The 25,057-nt window shown below is 39.2% G+C and overlaps 1 protein-coding gene across 2 annotated transcripts in view; it reads left to right on the forward strand.

Annotated features, from left to right (window-relative positions):
* Positions 1-25,057, forward strand: part of CXADR (CXADR Ig-like cell adhesion molecule) — a 56,766-nt gene that overhangs the window by 25,809 nt on the left and 5,900 nt on the right. The window contains exons 4-7 of one of the 2 annotated variants that reach the window (XM_046648157.1): positions 5,700-5,855; positions 6,797-6,919; positions 7,728-7,866; positions 8,969-9,152. In XM_046648157.1, coding sequence (XP_046504113.1) covers positions 5,700-5,855; positions 6,797-6,919; positions 7,728-7,866; positions 8,969-9,152 — 602 coding nt within the window. Of the gene's footprint in view, positions 1-5,699; positions 5,856-6,796; positions 6,920-7,727; positions 7,867-8,968; positions 13,259-25,057 lie in introns of those variants that run through there. The other variant, XM_046648158.1, reaches the window with a different exon arrangement.

Genomic DNA, 25,057 nt, shown 5'->3' on the forward strand with positions numbered 1-25,057 from the left:
GGGGGCCCACTTTGTGTAGGAAATGCAGATTGCTAGAATTGCCTAGCGTACCCCTGGAAGTAACTAATGAAGGCAGATCTCCCCCACGTCAACTTCTACCTCATTCCTTTCGTTTTAGAAGGGGAGAATGGGGAAGTAATTAAGTACATTGGTTTCCAGACTCATTTTGAACATCACTCTTTTCTAAAAAATAGCAGAGTAAGTATAGACTAGGAACAAGAATGTGGATTTTTGTGCACCCCAATGGCAACTTCAGGGGTTGTCTTGGTTGGTAAGGCAGTCTTGCATTGGCATCATTGTTGAGTGGGCACACGGGAGAGTCCTGGTAAAAGCCAGTCCATTCTTAATGGCACTAGTTCTAAATGTTTCCAGTGGTATGAACGCAAGTGAACCTGAGCAAGGAACCAGGAAAAGGAATACGGTCATGTTGGGAATTCTAGCTTTCTGTGTCTACATTCAGTAAGCATGGAGTTACCTTTCTTTTTTATAAATGTGAAAGGCAAAGTTTAATAACTTGTCTAAACTCCTATCCCAGACTCAGGCGTACCTGGGATTATAACTGACTCTGTATCTTCTTTTAACTCTGCTTTACAGAAAGCATTGAATTAAGATATATATGGAATTTAAACTGGTTCATGATGTACCAACCAGACTATACCTGGTTATCGGAATTATTTGTTGTGAAATCCCTGATGGGGGCAGGTACACCGGGAAGAATGCACTTGGTGTGTATTCCTGAAAGAGGCATGGACAAGCACAGTTTGTATGTGTGTGTGTGAGAGTGAGTAATCCCCTTGGAACAGATTCTGGATTGAATTTGCAGGTCCCGACTGAAGGGATCATTACAGCACAAGGCAGCACATGTCCCTGAAGGAATCCAGGTTGGACAATAGTGTTGGCACATAATGTGGCTAAGCACTCTGGTGACAGCAGCCTTGATTGCTAGGCAGGAGGAATGTTCCTTTGATGTTAAACCTCACAACCTCAACTTCTAATTCCTCAGGATGGCGAAGTGAGAAGCATTGAACAGTAGCTCCTTTTGTTAGCTCTTCGGGGGATCACCATGGCCAAGGAAGCTGTGAATTCAAACCAGGGAGGGAGCAAGGGGCAAAGAGGGAGCAGGAGGAGAAAGGGGAAGTGATTGCTGAAGGGCAGCGGGGATGACTAATACTCTAGTCTGACGAGGCTTTCTCAAAGCCAGGGGAGAATTTCTTGTAGTTTTCTTTTCCATGTTTTCAGATGAGTCATGGCCCGCTCCTGGGAGAAAGCACTAGAATTTTCTCTTGAAAGTGACAGTTGGATGGAAACTTATCTGTTAGCTTTAGCTGAAAATTCTGCTTAGATAATCAGAAGGAAAGATACAATGACCTGCCCTCTAGGGGCACTGAGTGGTGGTCCAATGGAGCTCTCCCTTGCTTTACTCTTGGAGGCTCTGCTATCCCTAATACCTTGATTTGTTAGTGGGAAATCTGGAGGAGATGCCACCATGGTGTTCACAGAGTAATGAGAGTTCACTTGAGCCCCGCGTGCTGTGTGGACATGAACTGGGATGACTCTTAGGTGCCTGTGTGTGAGGGTTGACTTAGCTTGCCCTATTGCCAGAGTCTGCCCTGCTCCTTCAGATACGCCCAAAGTGCGTATGGATGCAGCTCAATGAAGAAGCTGAAAGCAGATGATGATAACAAAGGGAATTAATAGAGGGTTAATATGGGCCACCTATCACCAGCGCCTTCCTCCAGAACTCCGAAAGGGCCTACTGTTGAAACCTTTTGGTATAAACAGACTGGGTGGTCTTGAAGAGTTGTGCAAGCACAATTAATGGTTTCCTGGACGATGTGATGCACTCACAACGTGCCCATACCGCCAGAACTTGGTGGCAACAGTATGTGTGGTGGCTCAGTCAACACTGGCCCTAAGGGGCCTGAGGGATTTGCAAGTCATTGGTACAGGGCAGGGCTTCCCCCCCCCCCCACTTTTTATTTTGAAATCTAGTTTTATAGAAAAGTTGCAAAACTACTAGAGTTCCTGAGAGTATATCCATCATCTAATTTCTAATAATATTAACATTTTACAAAAATGTAGTACACTTATCAAAAGCGAGAAATTAATGTTGGGACAATACTATTAATTAAACTATAGACCTATTTTGAATGTCGGTTTTCCACTAATGTCCTTTTTGTGCTGTGATTGCATTTACATCTTCTTAGTTTCCTCCAATTGTGCCAGTGATGTCATGTCTCATTGTGAATCATGATCATTTGGTTTATTTGATGGGTTTGTCCCCTATAAAATTATAATTTTTCTTTCTGTAATTAAAAAATATCTTGGGGGAGCCACTTTTGAGACTTTGCAAATATCTCATTTCTCCTCGAACTTTTCCCCATTGATTTTTAGCATTCATGGATGGATTTTGCCTAGACTTGGGGTATTTTGAACCAAGCAGAAATAGCCTTCCTTGATGGATGACATGATGATAAAAGTATATCCTGTCACAAATACGGATTTAGAGTGTGTTTCCTGTAGACTGAGGCAGGCCACTAGCATGGAGGGATTATGGTGCAATACATGTGTGGAGCACAGTCTTACTAAATGTTGAGACGTTGGCCAAGTACAAGTTGATGGTCATGTACCTTATCTAGGAAGGAGTATTGACTTGTTAATAATCATGGAGGCAAATGTTCTGAGGACAGTGGCCAAGTATCCTGAAGCCCAGACCAAAGAAACATTAGAGGACAAGGCTATCTGTGTTCCCTTTGTGGTTTATCTTTCTTTTGATCCAGCAAGAGTGCCATGGATTAAGAGTTAATCTTTTAGTGGTATAATGGTTGGGGGTTGGCATGTAAAATACGCTTTTTCTTCTCCCAGTGGAAGGCCTCTCCAAAGTGACATTCGGAAACCAGTGTTGGTAAAATCTTGTTCAATTGTGGATGGATGGAGTATGTTGAGATCTCAAACTCAGTGGGGCCCTGAATTTTCTGAACAGTCACTTAAGTAACTGCCCATTATTAGATACGTTTGCAATATGGTAAAGGGACATTTTCAGTAGAAAAGATGAACATTAGAATACTGTGTTACTAATAGATGTTTGATGTACAAATCATTGCTTTAATATCTCACTGCTGATTTGTTTAATAAAGGACTTATTGGTTGTTTGAAGAAATGAAGAACAGGCTCATTTTGTTAAAGACTCACAGGATGAAATAATTTGCAAAACTGATTTAAAAGTCCAATTGGTGTAGTCTCCAGGGCAATTAATCAATCTGAAAAAGAAACAGGTTCACTTAGGAAAATCAATAATGCGCTTTAATGCGTCTGTGGTTCTTATTAAAAAGTACAAGTAGTAACAGATGAAGGGGAGATATACAATCAAATTTAAGTATTATCAAGAAATATGTGAAGAAGTGTGATATGATAATTGACAACCTTAGTTAAAGATGGCCTCCTGGACATCACAGATCCTGTTGGCCAACTTTGGAAAACAGTGTGACAGTTTCTTGTTGAGGTAAATGTACCCTTACCGTATGTGACCCAGCAATTACCAAGAAAAAAGAAAAACATATACGAGTATTTACATGTGTTCAAGCAGAGTTGTTAATAACGCAAAACTGTAAAACCCGTTCACATTTATTTATAGTAGTGAAATAATGAAAGCCCATCCAGGACTGGAAGAATGAAGATCAGCTTAGACTAAAAAAGGAAAAAGCAGTCCTGCTGTTTATCAGGCTGGGAGGACAGATGTCCATGAGGCCAGCTGCAGGGTTTGGAGTGAACGTCGTTTCTCCCCAGCTCTTGGAGCAGCAGTGACTAGAGACTACTGCTGTCTCCCCAGTGTTGCCCCAACTCTGCACTGCTTATCCTTTCCTGGGGAGACTCGGCTGCTAAACGGCCCACGTCTCCAGTTTAACCCCTGCTTCTCCTAATCCCACCTCAGAAGCAGCAGCCAATTCAGGACTGATCTCCGTTTCTCTTAGACTCTCCTCAGAATCCTTCAACATGAAATCAACGATTCAGAGATTTATGCACCCCTATCTTCATCGCATTATTCACAATAGCCAAGACAAGGAAGCAACCCAAGTGCCCATCAGTGGATGAATGGATAAAGATGATGTGGTATACATATATAATGGAATACTGGTCAGCCATAAAAAAAGACAAAATCGTGCCATTTGTGACATGGATGGGGCTTGAGGGTATTGTGTTAAGTGAAATAAGCCAGACAGAGAAAGACAAACAAAATATAATTTCACTCATATGTGGAAGATAATCAAACACATGGATGAGGAGAACAGATTAGTGGTTACCAGGGAGGAAGGGGGTGGGGGAGGGTGAAAGGGACACATTTGTCTGGTGACGGATAAAAACCAGACTTGGTGATGAGCATGATACAGTCTATGCAGAAACTGATATATAATAATGTACACCTGAATTACACATTATAAATCCATATGGCCTCAATAAAATAATTTTTAAAAAATCCTTCAAAATCCCTCCTCTCTTGTCCAGTGCCATTCCACAGCTCCTCATAGAGCCTTCCTCACTGCTTAATCTGGTTGTGACCGACTACACACCTATTCTGTCCAGTTTAGCTAATTAGGCTTTAACAGGAACTCAAAAACTGGAGATAGTGTTCATCAATAGATGAATGAATAAGCAAATTTATGTTACAGTCAGTCAATGGAATACAACCCAGCAATAAAAAAGAATGAACTACCGATCAATCACATGGACTGATCTGAAAAGCCTTACAGTGAATAAAAGAAGCAAGACAAAAAAGTACATACTATATTAATTGATTTGTATGACTCTAGAAGAAGCAGACTATTCTGTAGCAATAGAAATCTGATCAGTGGCTGCCTGGGGCCAGGTTGTGGCATGAGATGACTGCATCCCCATGAGGGAACTTGCTTGGGAGAGGATTAGAGGGGTGCTTGCTGGGTATATGCAAATAGACATTTGTTAAAGTGGTCAACCCACACGATTAAAATGTATTAATTTTATTGTGTGTATATTATGCCTCACTGCAGTTCAGCAGAAGAGTATAAAACGCCACAGTGTTAATCCAATCTTGGGGTGAGTTGCAGATAACGGGAGTAGCAGCTGCTCTAAACAGGTTCCTAGACAGACCTAGAATATAACCTCAGGTTTACCTTTTTATAATGCTGCCCTGTATGGTCTTGGGTTACTGTACATGCAGAATGTTCATTGGTCTCTGCTGCAGGAAGCACATTGTCCCGGCTGTCAGTATTATTTATTATAAACCCCTGATTGGTGGGGTCACAGCACCCTGAGGGGTGTGACATGGCACTTACTCCCAGAGGGCTTCATGTCAAACACTGAGAAGAAAAATAGGAAGGAATGGAAGGAGAGAAGCTTCTTTGAGTCTGACGTGGCCCAGCCTGCATCGTCCTTCCTTTTTTCAGGTATGCCTCTTGGAATCGGGGGCACAGAGCTGCGCCTGAGATGCTGCCAGACCTGCTTATGAATGGCTGCTTGCCTGAACTTATTCTTGCCTGTTTTGTGTTGGATAAAGCTGAGTCAACTGGTGTTGACAACCTTTTGTAGTCTTGCAGTCTTGTTGACCCTGAACCCAGGACCACCTGATGATGAGCCAGTGGTTTGCAACATGCTTATGTTTCAGTAATCATCATAAACAAATTCCTTCCTCTTGTATAAAGTTATAATTTATTTTCTTTTCTCAGTTAAGCCTTCAGGTACAAGATGTTACATTGATGGATCAGAAGAAATTGGAAGTGACTTTAAACTAAAATGTGAACCAAAAGAAGGTTCGCTTCCATTGCAATATGAATGGCAAAAAATGTCTGACCCGCAGAAGCTGCCCACCTCGTGGTTAGCAGGTACTGCTGATGATACACTTTGCAACATGTGTCCTTGATTTGGACTCAAATCTAGTAGTGTTGTGTATGTGTATGTATTAATTCCCAAATGCCTTCCCTTTTTTATACAGAACAATTGGGATTCCATGGGAATTATTCAGCCTTTTATATAATGACAACTTAGTGTCATGTAGTATAGATGAAGAGATATTTGTATAATGATTTCACCATTTATAATTGGTTTCTTTGGTATATACTTTTTACTTGATGATAATACTGATGGAAAATGTTCACGATCATAAATTAGTAGTGGCTAAGTTATAAAAAGAGCTGGAACTTGAGTGCTTTGCCGAGATTCATGTTGAAGATTTGGTGCTTTACCCATGGTGTATCTGTAAAACGGAAAAAAACTCTTGTGTGACACTAACTAGGAAGTTACAAATTGGTTAAATCTGACCACTCACCTTTTGTTATGATTGACCCGTTAGTCAAAGTGATTACCAAGCTCTACCCTCCCCACCCTGGTCTTAAGTAGGATTTCTCTCCACTTCTCTTTGTTTTTTTAAATGAAGAGGCGAAACTATATGATCCCCTCTGACTTTCTTTTGTATGCTTCTTCCATCTACGGGGATGAAATAGGTTTTACAAATCCTCCTGCTGCACCCAAGGGCCTTTGTGGCATGGGGTATTTTCTGTGATCCATGTGGCTCTGCTTCGGCTGAGACTGTGCCTGGCTAAGCCCTCATGATTACTTTCGCCTTGCTACAGATGACCTGGAGGCACAATTGTTTGCCTTCTGGAGACATGCATATGTCTCACCGGCAGTTCGTTCTGCACCCAACTTCAGTCTGTCTCGCTTTTACCTGGATTGCCAAACTTAGTAGGATTTGCCTTTACTAAAAGCCAGCAAAACAATACTTTAAAAATGAGCTTTGCTCTTTTCCTCCGTTTTCTTCCCATAGAAATGACTTCATCTGTTATAAATGTAAAAAATGCCAGTACTGAGTATTCTGGGACATACAGCTGTACAGTCAGAAACAGAGTGGGCTCTGATCAGTGCCTGCTGTCCCTGGATGTCGTCCCTCGTAAGTGTCTTCTTTCTGTCTGTTGTGATTATGTCGTTTTCGTTGCTTTTATATGGCCTCCTTTGGTTCAGGCAGCAACAGGGTATTGAGGAAAGGGGGTGCTAACTTTGAGCAGAGCACCCTGTGGTTTGATTATTAGCTTTCCTAAGTCATGGAAAGGAAAAAAAATACTACATTTTATTAATAAAACCTTCTTCATTATTGTAGTAACATTAAGAAGGGAAAAGTTATCAAATCAACTCTTTTGTTTTTTTTGAGGAAGATTAGCCCTGAACTAACATCTACTGCCAATCCTCTTCTTTTTGCTGAGGAAGACTGGCCCTAAGCTAACATCTGTGCCCATCTTCCCCTACTTTATATGTAGGATGCCTGCCACAGCATGGCTTGACAGGTGGTACATAGATCCGCACCCGGAATCCAAACCGGGGAACCGTGGGCTGCTGAAGCGGAGCGTTTGAACTTAACTGCTGCGCCACCAGGCCGGCCCCTCAAATCAACTCTTGCACCTTATTTAGCCGTTATGAGTACAAGCCATGTAGAACATTCTTACATGCCAACCAAGATGGCTGTGAATGTTAAAATCTTTTAGTCTGGTTTTATCATTTTTATGCTTGAAATAGATCACAAAGGTCAGAAGAAAGTTCTTGTAGTAGATTTCCCCCGGACCAAAAAAAGCTAATTAATTTTTCTTTGAAAGTTAATATATGCAATGAAATCAGTCTTGTCAGTGTGTATCTTTACCTTTAATATGACTAAATACAGAATTATTTTTACTATTAATTATTTTCTTATTAACATCTTATTCTAGCTTCAAATAGAGCTGGAACAATTGCTGGGGCTATTATAGGAACTTTGTGTGCTCTGTTGGTCATTGGTTTTATCATCTTTTGCTGTCTCAAAAAGCGCAGAGAAGAAAAATATGAAAAGGAAGTTCATCATGATATCAGGTAAGTAAGTGACGCAAGAGTTGACTGATGTATACTAAATTTATTACGCCTCTCAAGCATTAGTCTCTTAATCATCTGAAGCATTTGTCCCTGTGAGGACTGCATAAAAGCTATAGCTCTTCCCCTCAACACATTTGAAAACTTTTACTTTCAATTTCAACTGTGCAGATCCAACCAACCTCCATTTTGCTCTGTGGCCCCCCACCCCTTTGGGACCCTCTTTTAAGAACCAGTGCAAAATGCTTATCTCAGGATTGTCTGCCTTCTCCCAGTAAAGTGCAGGCATGCAATTTTCAAAAAATGGAGCAGATGTTAAGGTTTTAGGAAAAAAAAAAAAGACCTGCTTGTATCAAGTGACATAGGTAGTTTATAGAGCTATTGGTAATGTGATTTTCGTTTTTCAAATATTCTAAGCCAGTAGATCTTAACTAGAAGCGCATATTGGATTATGGAGCTTGTAAACATAACAACATGACTTAAACAACACAGAGGAAATTGACGTTTGGTAGGTGTCGGATGGGGTCTGGCACTTGTATTTTTAAAACATACCAGAGGTAACTCAGATATTCTTTGTCACTGCTTGGTGTGAAAATTCTTATGGCTAAATTCCCAGTTTTTGCAAACTTAAATCTGCTAAGTTTTCAGCTAAGGTCTTATAGATAATTAACTTTCATAACAAAAAGGGCTTTTTTTCTTTTTCTTTCTTCCTTTTTTTTTGGTAGAACTATATCTGTAGGTGTTAACGCGTTATCGTCTATAAGGTGTTACATGACTATAACTAGATTATCTTGATCACTGATACTAGAATATGAAGATATTTGAGGTTTATTCATTGTAAGACATTATCGAATCACAAATTTTTGTGAAAACCACATTCATTCTGTGTGAAGATACACTGTGTAGGTGATGCATTTGGGCCACATGCACGGTTCATGACATAGCACTTTATTGTGCTTGCTTTTTTTGTGCAACACACACTTTTATATACCTTATCCTTACGTAGAGGATCTTCCCTCACCCCTACTGGTGATTCACAGCTTACATACTTGTAGGTTTTTAGAAACTTGTTCTTTGAACTTGTGTTGGGATCTTTGCTTTCTAGGGAAGATGTGCCGCCTCCTAAGAGCCGTACGTCCACTGCCAGGAGCTACATCGGCAGCAATCACTCATCTCTGGGATCCATGTCCCCTTCCAACATGGAAGGGTATTCCAAGGCTCAGTACAACCAAGTACCAAGCGAAGACTTTGAACGTGCTCCTCAGAGTCCGACTCTCCCGCCTGCTAAGGTAGCTGCCCCTAATCTCAGTAGGATGGGAGCGGTGCCCGTGATGATTCCGGCACAGAGCAAGGACGGGTCTATAGTATAGAACCTCCGCGCCTTTCGTCTCTGCTCTCCACGTTTCTTCTCTTCTCTTGAAATATGAAAACCTATCCTGTTCTAAATTTTGCTACCAGCCTCATAATATATCAAAAAGAAGTTGACTGTAAGAGCTATACTTCCGAAGTTTTGTTTGGCTATATTGAAACAGTAAAGGCATTAAAGTCACTAAAGAGAAATCGACCACCTGAAAAAGATTTCCTTTAAGAGGTTGATTTTATAGGTTTCTAAATATCAATACTGAAGTAAGATGTAGCACTTTGAATATGAAATCATAGGCGAAGAGATTGGTGAACTCACATGCACCAAGTTGATACTTGAATCATCTGCAAGTGGTACTTTATAATTTCTGCCGTTATTTTTAGGATGCCTTTCTCAATTAATTTATGACCCAGTAGTCCCCCCGAAACTGGTAAAGGAACATTCATGGCAAAAATACTTATCTACGTTTTTGTTTGTTCTTGTTTTTGTAGCTTCTTTGAAAACTCTAAATGTGTTTAGAATATCTCGAATAACGTAGAAAACGCTGCAGTGTTCTAGAAATTACTAGTTTTGCTTCCAAGTCATTGATAAACCTTGGCCGTGAAATGATTTCTTAAGTATTTAATTGACAGACTGCTCCAGGCAGCAGGGACGTAGTCAGCTGTTTTGTTTGCTAAAATAAAGGAGCATCTATCAAATTTAGAAAATTTGCTCTCAGCTACACACAGTGATGACACTAGTGGTGAGTCGTGAGGGTGGATTTTGTGGATAAGTGGTCTGCTGCCTGGAGGCCTGCGGTGGTCTTCAGAACCGTGACCAGCCTGGTCAAGTGTGGAGTATTTCACAGTTCCCAACTAAATACTGGCTCTCCACCTTAGATGATATTTTTCTAATAAGAAAAAATTATAACTCATTTATTGTTTGACAGTTACAGATTGAAATTCGCTAATTATTGGTTCCAAGTTTTAAATGTTTTTTTTTTTTTTCCTGGTTCAATGTTTTGGTTTTCTTTTGCATTAGTGTTACATATTATATGTTCTCGAAACGTAATTCCTGAATTTACCCTCTTGAATGCGGTTCCTGGAGGATGTTTTCTTCATAGACTCAGAATGATAAAATACATTTTAAGCTAGTAAGTGTCCTCCATCACGTCTGTATTTCAGACTTGGGAGGATGTGCATTTGCTATTGTATGGCCAACATGTCTTTGTGTAGTTGCAGAAAATCAAGTTGAGCTTTGAGAAGTTTGAGTCTTAGTTTTGTGAAAGTGGTTTATTCTTAAGAAAGAAAGAAATGAAAGCAAACCGGAGTTCAAGCAATACTCCTAACTGCCAAATGTATTACATACTGTTTTAGTAGAAGAAAGTGAATTTATTGTATTTCCCTTAAGACTGTGAGGGAGTGTGGATATAGTAGAATGAGCCAACAGTTTCTTTATAGTAAATAAGGTCTGCAATAAATATTTCAGTAGCTCTAAAACCTTTTCCCTAGATTTTAGTAGGGAGTTGGTTTCTGTTGATCTCTTCGGGTGCTGTGGTGGTAAATGCTACATTATAAAGTAATGTTGGCATGAATTTATGACTAGGCAGAGTATTGTGTACACTTTTAATGGTAAATTTAAGCTGAATGTCTGTGTAAAGAGTTAGTGTATAGTTTTACATATTTGGAAGCATTTTTAAGTTTTAACCTTATGTAATATTGCTTTTATACTGGTGTTAACATTTTCATCTGTGCCTTTTGGGTATTTTATTATGAATTTCTGGTGCCTATGAGCTAGCTATCACCTGAAAGGTGCTTAGAGGTGAAGGTACTGTTCCTAAAAACGCATCACTGTGACTCCTTTCTATCCTCACGCTTTCAGTCTTGCCTCCTCTTTGTTCTTTTTGGGTGCAACTTAACTGATTGTGTTATCCATAAAGTTTGTAAAATTTCAACATCCCCAACACTCTGACTTTATAACAGTAGCAATCTTTGAATGCCAGATGTCTGGCCTGTTTTATATGAGTGACATTTATAAGATATTATAATAAGAATAAATAACAGATCACAAACTGTAATAATAAAAAATTTTTGGTCTTCCCTCTTCCCGATTTTCATATAATGATGCAGTCAATCTAAGTAGAAATTACTGTCAAAGGTGGGCATATGTAAGACTTTCGAGTCTAGGTTTGGCTGGAAGTGAATCAGAGTCTCTTCCAGAAGCGCTTTGAGTTCAGGTCAGTACCAACCACAGCCTGAGATATGCGTTTGCAAAAACTCAGTTGTGTGACCTGCAGAGACCTGTGGGACGTGACTGAGGTGAGAGGACAGAATTCAGTTTTAGGCCTCTGTCTCTAGCTACTCCACTGTAAACTTCAGTTAAACCAAAGGTCACACAGGGCTGATACTTGTCCAGTAATCCTCACTCATAGTTTCAATTGAGCCAGAGATCAAATATTTGTACCAGAATTGCTATTGGTAATGATGAAGCTATTCAACAAAAAATTGTTATTCAGGCATTTCCCTTAGCAAGCCAGACAACATCAGTCAAGGATGGCGCTGCATCCTCGAAGCAAAACCATTTGATTCCACTTTACACCTGCGAGACTTGACACCATCTTTTTGAGTTATGAGTTACTCAGAATAACTTGAAAAGAAATGATACTTGTAGAGGATGTAGTTCTGTGCTTTGAATATGTAGTTTACAGGTGTTCTTTTTCTTATTAGCAATCTCACTAATATTCCCCTGTTAGAAGGCCAGAAAAACCAATCTCTTATTGATTATACTGACCAGTTATTCCAGGCAAACAACTTCCTTTACATTTGGGCTATCTGCTGTGGAGTTGGTACAATGGAAACAAAGCCTGAGTGTGTCTTAGGGGGAGGTTAATTCAAGAGACACAATTAGATTATGGATATGAAGAAATATCTGATTTTTATTACAAAGATAATTTTTTAAGATTGAGTTCTGGAAATTCAGAGCAAGTGAAGGGGCAGTAAACATTTTGATTAAATATAAAGATAACTCATTGCATGAAGTTGGACATCAAATTCTGTAATATATGGCTTCTTGAAATAACTGTTCTCTGTCTTTTCATGTGTGTGCAGCATGTGAATTTGAAATTATGTGAATGTGTAAAATTTTTTTCTAATCTCTGTTCATCTCCACAGTGTTTAGAGCTTTTCAGATGCCTTACTCCAGTGTGAACAGAAAAAGTCCGTATTTTATGTGGTTAATGCTTTGATGTGTCATGTAAGGAGTAGTTTGTAGAAAATGTTGGCACAATTTTAACTTTTTAGTGGCTTGTGACATTATATATTATATATATGTACATATATCTTTATAATATTCCTGTGTTTAGTAGTATAAATGTTCTGGGCAAGTTTTCATATTTCAGATGCCTTTGGATCTTCTTGCAATAAAGGCAACATGTTCTGCAGTTGGATTTTTTACTTGTTTGCCTATTTTGACACTAAAATGGTTCATAACTGAGCACAAATTTTACTCATAAATGTTACAGAAGCAGGGAAGAATAATAAATAAATTTATGAATTGTGGTTCAGTTTATCTTATGGATGGTAACACCAGCAAATAATTTGCCTCATCTGGCCTCTTACTATTAATTAAAGTAAAGTTTTATAAAATACTCCATTTTGTAAGTTAGGAGTGTCGTGAATATCAGCTGGGTTTGGTTTTGGTCGTGATGACTAAAGGCTCCGATCCAGGAAGCTCGCTCTGTTTTCTGCTAACTTATTTAATGACACAAGTGTTAAGAGAACCACAATTCATTGATTCACTTATTCTCGTCCCTAACTGTGAATTTTTGTGATAAATACACTTGTACTACTGAGAAAAAATATTTTGACACCTCACATATACAAGTAGAGAACTGATAGTGTCAGTTTCAAAAATGATTTTGTATTTGAAGTTTCTGCTTAGGTATCCAATGGTGCAGATTTTGAAGTTTGTAAGAACAAAATTTGTTTAAAAAAACAAAAACTTGCTCTAGTTTTGTGACCTTGTGTACTTTTAAAATAAAATCAAGAAAGCAGTTTCCTGCCTCGTGGTGTGGCTTCATTGTGCCTTTAAAAAAATGTCTACTTTATAAGGCTTCAGTATGCTGTTCCTCCCTCCTTTCCGGAGTCAGGGTTTCCTTTACCCCTCTTTTTCATCCTTTGTTAAACAGAATAAAGATCAATCACACACCAATGAAAATATGCCAAACATCTTACATATATATGTTCCCCACTCCTGTGTATTTATGTGGCAGATAGTATATAACATAATATAGTATTTGAGGTTGAAACCCTCAAAGTTCTCTGATCATTTCACAATTTACAGTATAAACTCAAAGAGTTTTTCAGATGCATTAAAAATGTGCATGTGGGGGCCAGCGCTGTGGCCACGCTGTTAAGTTCATGCGTTCTGCTTGTGCAGCCTGGGGTTCACCAGTTTGGATCCTGGGCATGGACCTAGCACTGCTCATTAAGCCATGCTGTGGTGGCATCCCACATAGAACTAGAATGACTTACAACTGGGATATGCAATTATGTACTACTGGGGCTTTGAGGAGAAAAAAAGTAAAAACAGCAAGATTGGCAACAGATGTTGCTCAGGGCCAATCTTCCTCACCAAAAAGCATACCTTAAAAAAAAAAATGTGCCTGTGTATATGTATTAAATACATACACATCTAGTTATGGTTTAAAGCTGTTTTCATCGACTGTAAACTGATTTCAGATAAAAACAGGATGGGGTAATAATGCTTCTGTAAGTAGACATTTTGAGGAATATTTGTTTATACTATAATTTCTCAACCTTGGCACTTTTGGGCTACGAATCCTTTGTTGTGGGGGACTGTTCTGTGCATTATAGATGTTTAGTAGCTTCCCTGGCCTCGACTGACTAGATGCCAGTAGCACTCTCCCTCCCTCCCCCAGATATGACAACCCAAAATGTCTCCAAACATTGGGGTGGGGAGCAAAATCGCCGCCAGTTGACAATCATTCGTTTATACTTATGTGAAATTTCCTACTCAGGGGTTAAAAGGAGAAGAGCATAGGCCTTGGAGTCAGACATATTTGAATACCACTTATTACTAGATGCTTTCCTTAGCTTTAGTGTCCTCGTGCTTAAAATGGGGATGAAAATGCCTACATCACAGGGGATGCTGAAGGTTTTAAAGAAACAATTGATATAATAATGAAAATTCCTTGCATTTCTCCCTGGAAGCTGGGATGCTGAGAGTGATACATGGATTTTCAAAGAATCTAGATTACAATAAAATATGCTGAATGAAACTGCTGAGTATAATCTAATGCCTTTAATTTAGACCATATTTTAATCTTGCAGTTTTAAAGGCTAGATCATATTTCTGGTTAATTAAATACCAAATGATGATGAACACCGATGAAATTGAGATAAATTGAAAAGAACTGGTTATTAAATAAAATGGTCTCGTTTTAAGTCTAAGGCATAATCAAATGTAATTTCTAAATGCGAAAAAGGCAACAGGGCAAAGATCAGGATGCCAGTCCTAGGAACTCAGTTTTTCTTGCCTATATTTCTAAAGTATAAATCAAATATGATTGGTTGTCACTTAACTGATTTTTTAAAATTTGATAACTGTAGAAAAAAAAAGTCATAAGGTAACTGCAGAAAAAGAAGAATTTCTGGAGTTAATGAAGGACCAAGAAATCCATTTCTGTCTAGTTAACCAAGGGCTCGGTCCATGGTCAGTTTGCTTCTCGTTTCACTGCTGAGCTGTGAAAATTCTAACTCTAATGGAGAATGAGGGAGGTGGGAGAAGATACGGGAAATCACCGAGGTAAAGCCTGATATTAGTCCCCAAGGAAATGCTGGAAGCTGTGGTCATCTTGACTTGTCTTTTCCTAAGTCACTGTCCCCAGTTCTAGGGGATTGGTTGTCTTAAAATGTAAATATGATCTTATTAAAAACCAGATGATCTTAACCTGTAAAAGGACTCTCACAGTCCATTCCATTTCTCTAGGGTTTACTTTCGCCACACCTCCAGGTGCGCCTTTATGCGATAGCAGGGGCCGTGGCTTCATGCTTTGTAAACATGCAGTTTCCTCAGGCAGAGAGCCCCTCCTTGTTTACCTGCCCAGTGCATATTTGCACTGCCAGTTGTAACCTCAAACGCTGTCTCCCTCGAGTCATTTTTCGTGATTCACACCCCTGCCTTTTATTCACAAGCTAAAGTGAAGGTGTGTCTGGGCCCTCAACATTGCCTGTACAGGTCTTTTATGGCCCCAAACCTTTCCATTCTATTTAACATGCTTAGTATGCCCCCATTACAAGTTTGAAGCTGGCTTATTCACCCTTAGCCTCAGTGCCTAACTCTGACTTTTATATTGCTGAGTAAGTGCTAAACAAATTTTTAGAATAGAAACCATGGGCACTGAGGGCAAGTATGCATTTGTTAAGTATGTGTCAGATGTTCTGCAAGACAACTGGCCTGGTCTTTTCCAAAAAGGCAGTGTCAAGAGAAAAAGGGTGAGTGCGTGTGTGTGGTGAGGGCAAAGTCTGCACATGGCTTAAAAAGTTACCTTGCACAAATACAGAATGAGGAGACCTGACTCAGTAGGAGCCACCACAAAGCAAACCTAATTATTATAAAAACCTGGAGAAGTGGAGAAGACTTGTAGAATAAGTTTCTAAAACCCTGCTCAGAGATGCTAACTGAGCAGGTGGGGGTGAAGTCAGTGACTGTCTTCTCTCCCAGGTTATTTCAATGATCAACCAATGGTGGGGACCTCTGAATTGTTTAGGAAACCCCTTGCAGATGACTGGTTTCCATGCTAAGTCACTAATGGTACAATATTTTTTCTTGGGCTTCACAAACTTGCAGAAGTATTTGAGTACACCTTTAGTGAGGCCAAAAAACTTACATGCTTAAATATCGTTGCCTAATGTTGGTATGCTAATAATATTTCTTGGTATCAGAGTTTAGGGAGACTGACTTAGATAACTAAAACATTTCTTAGAAGATTGTAATGAAAAAAAGGAACAGTATTATGTCAGTTATTTTCATCTTTTTAAATGGTTAGTCGTCTGAAATGATGAGTCGTTTACAGTTAATTGTGTGTGCAGTTGTATTCGTTTGCTAGCACTGCCGTCACAAAGTGCCGCAGACTGGGCGGCTTAAGGAATAGGAATTTACTGTCTCTCAGTTCTGGAGGCTGGAAGTCTGAGATTGAGATGTTGGCACCGTGGGTGGGTTCCTTCTGAGGGCTGTGAGGGAAGGATCTGCTCCAGGTCTTATTCCTTGGTTTGTGGATGACCATCTTCTCCGTCTCTTCACATCACCTTCCCTCTGTGTGTCTGGCCCTGTGTGCTAATTTTCCTTTCTTATAAGGACACCAGTCAGATTAGGGCCCACCCTAATGATCTCATTTTAACTAACTCTGTGTTCAAGGACCCTGTTTCCCTCTAACATCACATTCTGAGGTACTGGGGATGAGGACTGCGACATAGCAATTTTGGGGCACAGAATTCAACCCATGAGAGTAATGATGATCGGAAATTATGAAAAAAGACTAATAGTGAAAGTTGATGTGGAACACGTGATGCCCAGAAAGTTTAATTTTTAGTGGTTTAATAAAGATATGAGCATCTAAATAACTGTGCCAACATCGTTATTTCATAGTTCCTAGTCTTTCCCACCCTCCTCCCCAGGAGTGTACCATCTTTATGTCAAATACGGAGTCACCATAACACACTGTTAACCTCACATCTGCTTGTCAAGTGAAAAAAGTAGTTGACGGAATGGTTATGCATTTGTATTTTCTTATGAATCTTGCGGACAAGATGAAACTATTTTTCCACAGAGTTTTAAAAGTAGTTCTGTATTTTAAATCCTAAATTTTTATGGATCTGAAATTTTTTAATGTTTCAGATATAACGCATGTGACATAGAATGAAATGTAAATCACCCTCTCATGCATGTTTCTCAGTTTGTCCCCAGTTCTCTTCAAGAGGCATAACTGTTTTTTTAAATTTTGCTAGTCTTTGAATAGGTAATCTAAATATACAGGGCACAAAATTCATAAGGTGTAAGAGTAAATAGTGAGACGTTTGGTCATTTTCTTTTTTTTTTTTTTTGAGGAATGTTAGCCCTGAGCTACCTGCTGCCAGTCCTCCTCTTTTTGCTGAGGAAGACTGGCCCTGAGCGAACATCCGTGCCCATCTTCCTGCATTCTATATGTGGGATGCCTGCCACTGCATGGCTTGCCAAGCGGTGCCGTGTCCGCACCCGGGATCCGAACCGGCAAACCTTGGGCTGCCAAAGTGGAACGTGCGCACTTAACCGCTGCGCCACCTGGCCAGCCCTGATCAGTTTCTTATTTATCCTTCCAGAAACGCTCCATACATATACAAGCACTTTGTGTGTGTTTGTGAGTTTATCCTGAATATTTATCTTGAGAAGTAAATAGTGAATAGATTGGTCATGGGGGGTGAGGGGATATTAAGTGTTTGATTGGAGCAACTGAAAAATTATGATGTTGGGCTGGGAAAGATGGAGAAGCAAACTTGAAAGTGGAAATAGAGTCCTGTCTCTATTAGAATCTAGGCAAGAGGATATTAGGCAGGTGGATCACAAACCCAGACCTAAGTAGAAAACTCTGGGCTGGAGACAAAAATGTGCCATCATAAGCACAGAGACAGATTTTCAAGGTAAGAACAGATGAAATCATCATGGCAGAGAATGCAGAGAGAAAGGTGGAGCTGGAGCCCTGATTCTTTGAATGCTTGGAAGTTAAGCTAAGGAGTTCCGTTTTGAACATGTTGAGTTTGGAAAGTTGATTAGATATGTAAATGGAGGTGTTGATGGATATGTGTGTCTAGAGTGTGAGAGGGGCTGGACTGGAGATGGGAGGTTGGGGGTCAGCAGCATGTGAATGTTCAAGATTATTAAGGAAGTGATGTAGATAAAGACAAGTCACTAAACTCTGGGCACCTCACTTAAATAGGAAGTAGGAAAATGAAGGGGAGAAAATACGTTTATATAAATGGTTGATCTTGTGGGGGCCCAAGGCTGCCAGCCAGTGGAGAGAGTATTCCCAGCAACTCCATCTGCTGGGGCACCTCTTGGGAAGGCTTGTCTAGTATTCTGAAGAGTTATATTTCTCAAATTTGGATTTTTATTGTGTAGGGCACTGCTGCTTTGAGAGGGGAGAAAAATGCCCATTGGGAATCGTTGATTGAGCAAATTCTATTTGGGTATTAAGTGCAATAAGTGTAGTGTGGGTCACCCCTTCATCAGTACTTCCGACAGGGTAACACCATGAAATGAGTTTGGGAGATTGTCTGCTGGGTTCTATCTGGATGAACTTAGACACACCTCTCAACCTCTATGCTCCTTTTTCTTGCCAATAAAATGGGGATAATAGTACGAACCTCACAGAACTGTTCTGGGATTGATAAATTAATACATGTCAAGCAGTTAGGTTGGCACCTGGTCAGTGCTCTGTAAGTAAGCATCTTGCCATCATCATCGTTACTGTATTCTAATAGTGATACTTAGCTCATCTCTTATTAATATAGGTAAGGTAACTATATGCAGTTTTCCCAAGACAGAGCTTTCTTATGCCTGCTATCTTACTGTAATTACGAACAGCAATAAACCTTTAGCTTTCAAGTGTCTCAGATTAGCCAATAAGATCTAGTTACCCTACCTTTGGGGTTTATAGAGAAGTCTGGAAGTAGAGTCTTGGTGATATGTATGAATGAAGAAAGGAAATGGCTGTACTCACCTCTGTCACGGTTCAATCAAAAGCAGTACCAATACAGTTACATATAATTAAATTTCCATTATGTTTAGATTATCCCCAAAAGTCTAGGACATGCACCACCAGTACCACGGTAATGTGTGGGATCGTTCCATGAGTTATATAGAAATAACTTACCAGTAATGGGAAACAGTGAAGAAATTTCCGTCTCTACAAGCCAGAATGTGTTTAACTCATTGCATAATCCAAATTTGATTTTCATCTGACTTGATGGTGGAATATTTTGAAAAAAACTGTTTCCTTGTTAAGACAGCATTGTAACAATAAGTGAATTTAAAAATATTTCACCCAAATGACACTGCTACCAAAACCTTTCTGTTCTATTTCTCTTCTAGTATATTTACGTATATACGTTATTTTTTCCTACTTGATATTGTATCAAGGTACACATCTTACCTGTTGTTAGAAGTATTTATATATATCCATTTTAATAGTTACATGGTTTCATTAAGTTGATGTTCCACGATTCATTATTTTCTTAGTTTTGGACCTAGAGATTATTTCCAATATTCTGTCATAAGTAATACTGCATTCCTAGAGGTTTTTTCCCCAATCTTTTGAAGAACTTCACAGCACAGATATTACAACGATGGGTTGTTAGGACGCTAAGTTGTGGGATTTAAGTGAAACCACTGTTGAGTTGTTTCTTACACCTCAGATCATTTCACAAGCTACTTTTTGAGGATGCAGTGATTTCTAGACAACAATTTGAGGAACCTGGTAAGGGCAAAAAGTGAACTTCTGGTCTTTTTAAGCCAAAGGCATATGTAGGTTAATTGTACAAAAGAGGGTGAGATCACTTAGGAAGTGTGTAGAATGAGAAAAGGACCCGAGTCAGCGCCCTGGGGCACAAAAGACCAAAAAAGAAAACACTTTTGGGAATGAAGTCATTCACGATGACAGACCAGTGCTGGTGGAATGGCGGGGCCAACCCTTAGTTCAGTGTTTGAAGCATGAATGAGGTCTAAGGAAGTAGAAATACAGTTAGCATTTAAAACAGCAACTGGCTCAGACAGTCTTATACAGAGTCCAAATAATATAAAAGATGAAATGGTTATTGCTTGTCTCTCCGTTGTCTCTCCACCTCCGGCCTCCACTAGATCCCACTGGCTGCTGAGACGTCTGATTTGTAAGACCCAATGTGAAAACCATAATAGACTCTCCTTTCAATGTTCTTGGCCATGAAGGAAGGAGAAAGCCAGAGAACACAGTTACTACAGTCGGGCAAAGTTTAGCTTGTGAGGATGGGAGAGACTTGAGAATAATAAATGTAGGCTGTGCAGAAGGGGCCTGGAAAGAGGAAGGAGCCAGAAAGGAATGTGATGGGATAAACTTGAGGGCAAGGAGAACATTTTCTCCAGAGATTGAGGTGGGAAAGTGTTGAGGCTGGGAGCAGATTTAATAAGTTTGTGGCTGTACAGATGGGATGTAATTAGCTGATCTCACTTTTCTCCATGAAGTAGAGGTGAGGTCACATCTTGGGAGGGTTGGAGATGGGTAGCTAGGAGGTAAGGGGACTAAGGGAAGAGGTGACATTTAGGAAATTTTGGGTGAAGAATGGGAGAGAGAAGAGGTTAAGCACACAGAAAAGGAACCCCTAATGGTCCTGAGTGCACAGATGAGCTTTGGACCATGAATGCGTTATGCGTAGCCCCATTTAGGGTCTGGTACTGTAGCTAAAAGTGCTCAATAAAAGCATGTTTGTATGAATTTATGATTTGTCTCATTTCTGTTGCTTTTATAAAAAGAAACCATCTTTCCCATTCATTTACTGCTGCTTATAGAGGTCTTGGAAGCATCTAACCTCAGGATGACATGAAGAGGTGACAGACCACTTCAGAAGGAAATAAGAATCTACCTGATTACGGAAGCAAATAGATGGCCGTTTCTCTACAATTACCTATGTTCTAGACAAGAGTTCATTAAAACTCCCACTTCCAGATTAATTTTCTTAAAACATTTACGTCCACTCTCTTGCTCAAGAGTTTTCCTGGACAACCTCTAACTTAAAGTTCAAACTCTAGCCTGGCTTTACACTTTCACAACTGGCCCTCCACTACCATACTTACTCTATGCTTACTTACACTTGCATATACATGTATGATTTTCCAAAAAAAAGTTTTATGCACACTTTTTAAAAAAATTAAACAAATCCTCTCAGATCATTCTGTATCTATCATCTATGTATCGGTCTACCTATCTAAAACAACCTTGTTTTCAAAACTGTATATTATTATATGAAAGGGATACACTAATTTATTTAACCAGTTTCCAACTGATGGCCATTTAACTTGACCTCATCTTTTTGATATGAGTAAAATTACAAGCAGTTTGTCTATACATCATTTTGCATAAATGTGTCTATCTCTTGAAGGTAGGAGAGGTGCTGAGTAAAGGATATTTTTAAAGCTATTATTAAAATCCCTTCTTAAGAAGGTGTAGCAGCTTCTGCTTGCAGTGGATGAGAGTGCTTATTTCCCCCCCAAATCCCACCAATACTTGGATCCAACTTTTTGATCTTTCCCGATCTCTGAGAAAATTATCTCATGGTTTAAAATTCTATTTGTTCAATTGAGCATCTTTGCCTATGTTTAAAAGCCATTTTTTTTTTGAGAACTGTGTTCATATGCTTTGCCCATTTTCCCTTTGTTAATACCATTCTAATTTGGAGGAGCTTTTAAGTATTGATAAAATTAGCCCTTTGTGATATGAAATGCAACTGTTTTTTGCCAGGTTATGCTTTTTCTTTGACTGTTTATGATCTTTTCTCTGACCCTGTAATCCCAATCCTTCTGAAACCATCCTGGTTCAGCCTGACTTCTCCCTCCTTGAAATTGTACCCTTAGGGGAAGTTGAGGGTCACCTGTCTTCACATGTTTGTCTCCTCTCCCTAAGCAGATGTTGGACTTCTCAAAGGCGGAGCATCTTTCCATCTAAATGCACAACACACACAGATTCTCAGTCCTCTTTGTTGGTGATAATTGCAGCAGCTCTGGCCTATGTTCATATCAGGGCATTGCCACATGTATCCCCATCAGTGTGTTTTGTCTTAATTTATTTTGGTTTCTTCAAGTTTCTGGAGTTTTTGCCCAGAGCAGTTTTATGGAATCAGCACAATCTAATGAAGAAAATGAGTTATCTCTCACTTGCAAAGATGTGTCTAGGTCACATGTTAGGACAGCTGTCACACACTATTCCAAGTTGAATGTTGGCTGCTGGCGCTGGGCTCTTTTAATGTTGCTAAGTAGGACGTTTTTCCTCTCACGTAGTCCCAGAACTGTCAACAGTGAGAACACTTCTGGGGAACAGTAAAATGACCTTGCAGTTCTGAGAGGAGACTGATAGAGAAGATACTAATGACTGTGACTTGCAACCTGTTGGCAAACCACAGTCCTCCAACATTCAGCCTCCACCAGTCTTTTGACCTACTGACAAGGAGGGGACATTTTATATATTTATACAAACAGAACACAAAGTAAAATTAAATAATTACATGGAAGGAAATGTACTCTCTGCCCTGCCAACTAAAAGATGCTATCTGCTATGCCTAGGACAAGCTACAGATGCACTATATAGCAGCCAACAGGGCTTTATGAACATGTTTATGTAGGTTTGAACTTTTTGTGATACTATAGGCAAAAGATTTGTGATATAGTTAAGTGAAGAAAATTTATGTAGCAGTTCAAATTTTGTAAAAACGAAACAAAAAAACCCCACAAAATATGTACAGGCTATGTTATCTAGTTCAATATCATTTTAGGAAAAAATCAAGATCCAGAAAGATTTTGATTTAACGGCCACATACTTAGGAACAAAATCCAGGTCGTCTGATTCCCACTCTAGTATTTTCTAGGAACATTGTGTCCCTGGCAGTCCCAGCCCTGAGAGAACTACGTAGACAAAAGGAAAGAAGGGAAGAGTCAGTGTGTGGTTCCCTCCCCTCTCTCTCCCCTCCCAGCGACACCAGCCAGGGAGGCCAGTGAAAGGAGGGACGACTCTGGCCAGACCAGTGCCCTCTCTTCGTCTCCTAAATGTGGTCTCCGATGCCCAGGGCACGCTTAACATCCACAGCTGCACTCTCCCGATGCCCATGGTGGCCTGGCAGGTGTATGGTTGACAAGAGTCCACTTTGGTCCTAAGCCTGTGTATGCTTGTTATCTCACAATTACATAATTTAAATTACGATTGATATATAATGCATGTAGCTTATGGAGAAAAGAAACAGGTAACTTCTAGCAATAGACCTATATTTTAAGAAAAATTCTTAACTCTACACCAAGAATTTGGTGACAAGTATACTGATATGTTAAACATTTAAAATGTTTAAAGGATCTATTATTTTTAATGGTTTCTTGCTTAAACTTTTGATTGGCACTCCTAATTGTTCAGGGAAGAGGGATTTTACTGTACCCTGCATGCCAAAGCCCTACGTCAGATCCTTTAACTTTTGTGTATTTCTTTCCAGATTTCACAGTATCAAGCATCACAAATGGTATTTTCAAAGTTATTCACCAAAGGATCGTGTTAGCTATCAACATCAGGTTTTAAATATGGCCTCTTATCACGGGCCAACATTAGGAAACATGAAATTGTCAGATTTCACTTAGCAATAACTCAGATGACAAAAGTGAATTTTACATTTTTCATGTTCCAGCCACTGTACACAAAGTTCAAAAATTTTAAATACATTTTCATTTTATTTTACGTAAATTTTATTTCACTTCTTTAGAAATGTTTGATGGATATCTATCTATAAGATGCAAAAACAATGTTTTTTCCATTTAGTAAAACAAATAGTCAACGACACTGGCTGTTTTTCTGTTGAGTTTTACAGCTTTACCTATTAATTTAATTCTAAAAAGTTTACTGTCTATATATATACTTCCCATGTGCGAATTCAAAAAGTTGGCAGTTCTGTTACAAGATCAACTTGTCCGTTTCTGGACTTGAAAGGAATACTCTCATCCCCCGACCCCAACAAAGGTGGTATATATTTAGATACACGATTTAAAAGACATTTCCAAAAGAGATCTGTAGCTTAATATCTAATGATAAAGATCGGTTAATTCAATTAAGGCACATACATATGAATACCATGAAACTATTAAAAAGTTTGTTTTAGAACACAAATCAATGACATAAGAAAATGTTTGTTTTCCAATTGTATGACTATAAAGTGAATATATTTCATATCATAACACAACAGTATAGGAGTAAAGTAAAAGCTCCCTCTTTTAAATATTGTCCATCCACTAAAATATTAACAATGGTTATCTCTGCTGGAGGGATTACAGGTGATTTTAATCTTCTCTCTCTATGCTTTTAGGTATTTTTTCTCCTAAATGGATATTACTTTTATTAACAGAAAAATAATTCTAATAAGGAACCATTTTGTTGTATCTAACCACTATGGCATGTGTAATTAACATTCCCCATCCCCAATGGCAGTTTCTACATGTAGCTCCACAGAAGAAGCAGCGGTTTAAACTATAACCACTAACGCTTTTCATGGAGAAGGGAGATGAGTATTTGCAAATACAACCTTTAGCTTGCAAGCTGGAAAAAGAGTATCTGATGCCCTCTTGTGGCCAGTAATTTTTGCAAGGTGATTTATTCCTTTTCACTGAAATCCAGTCTAAGCCAAGAAAATTGTACCAAAATACCTATTCAATTGCTTTCTAACTGACAAAAGATACTACTCACACACTATTATTAACAGTTTAGTCTATCTTTCCAACCCTCTATCTAGCCCCTAAAATCTTGTGTCTTGGAGTCACACTGCCTGGGTTTGAAGTTTTAGGTCACCTGGGGCGACTTATGGGAAGACTCTGAGAATCAGCTTCCTCATTTGTAAGGTGAGGATAAACAAAACACACACAAGTTTATCATCGAAAGAAAAGAACTTCTAGTACCTGTCAAATGGAATTCCATTTTGCTAAATAAAATGCTTTATACATGTACGCATATATATGAACTATAATGGTTAACATTATCCTGTGATAAATCTGGGTAGGTTCTCTTATTCTCATTTTTTGTTCCTA

This window comes from Equus quagga, chromosome 21 (genome assembly GCF_021613505.1).
Source record: "Equus quagga isolate Etosha38 chromosome 21, UCLA_HA_Equagga_1.0, whole genome shotgun sequence".
Lineage (NCBI taxonomy): Eukaryota > Metazoa > Chordata > Mammalia > Perissodactyla > Equidae > Equus > Equus quagga.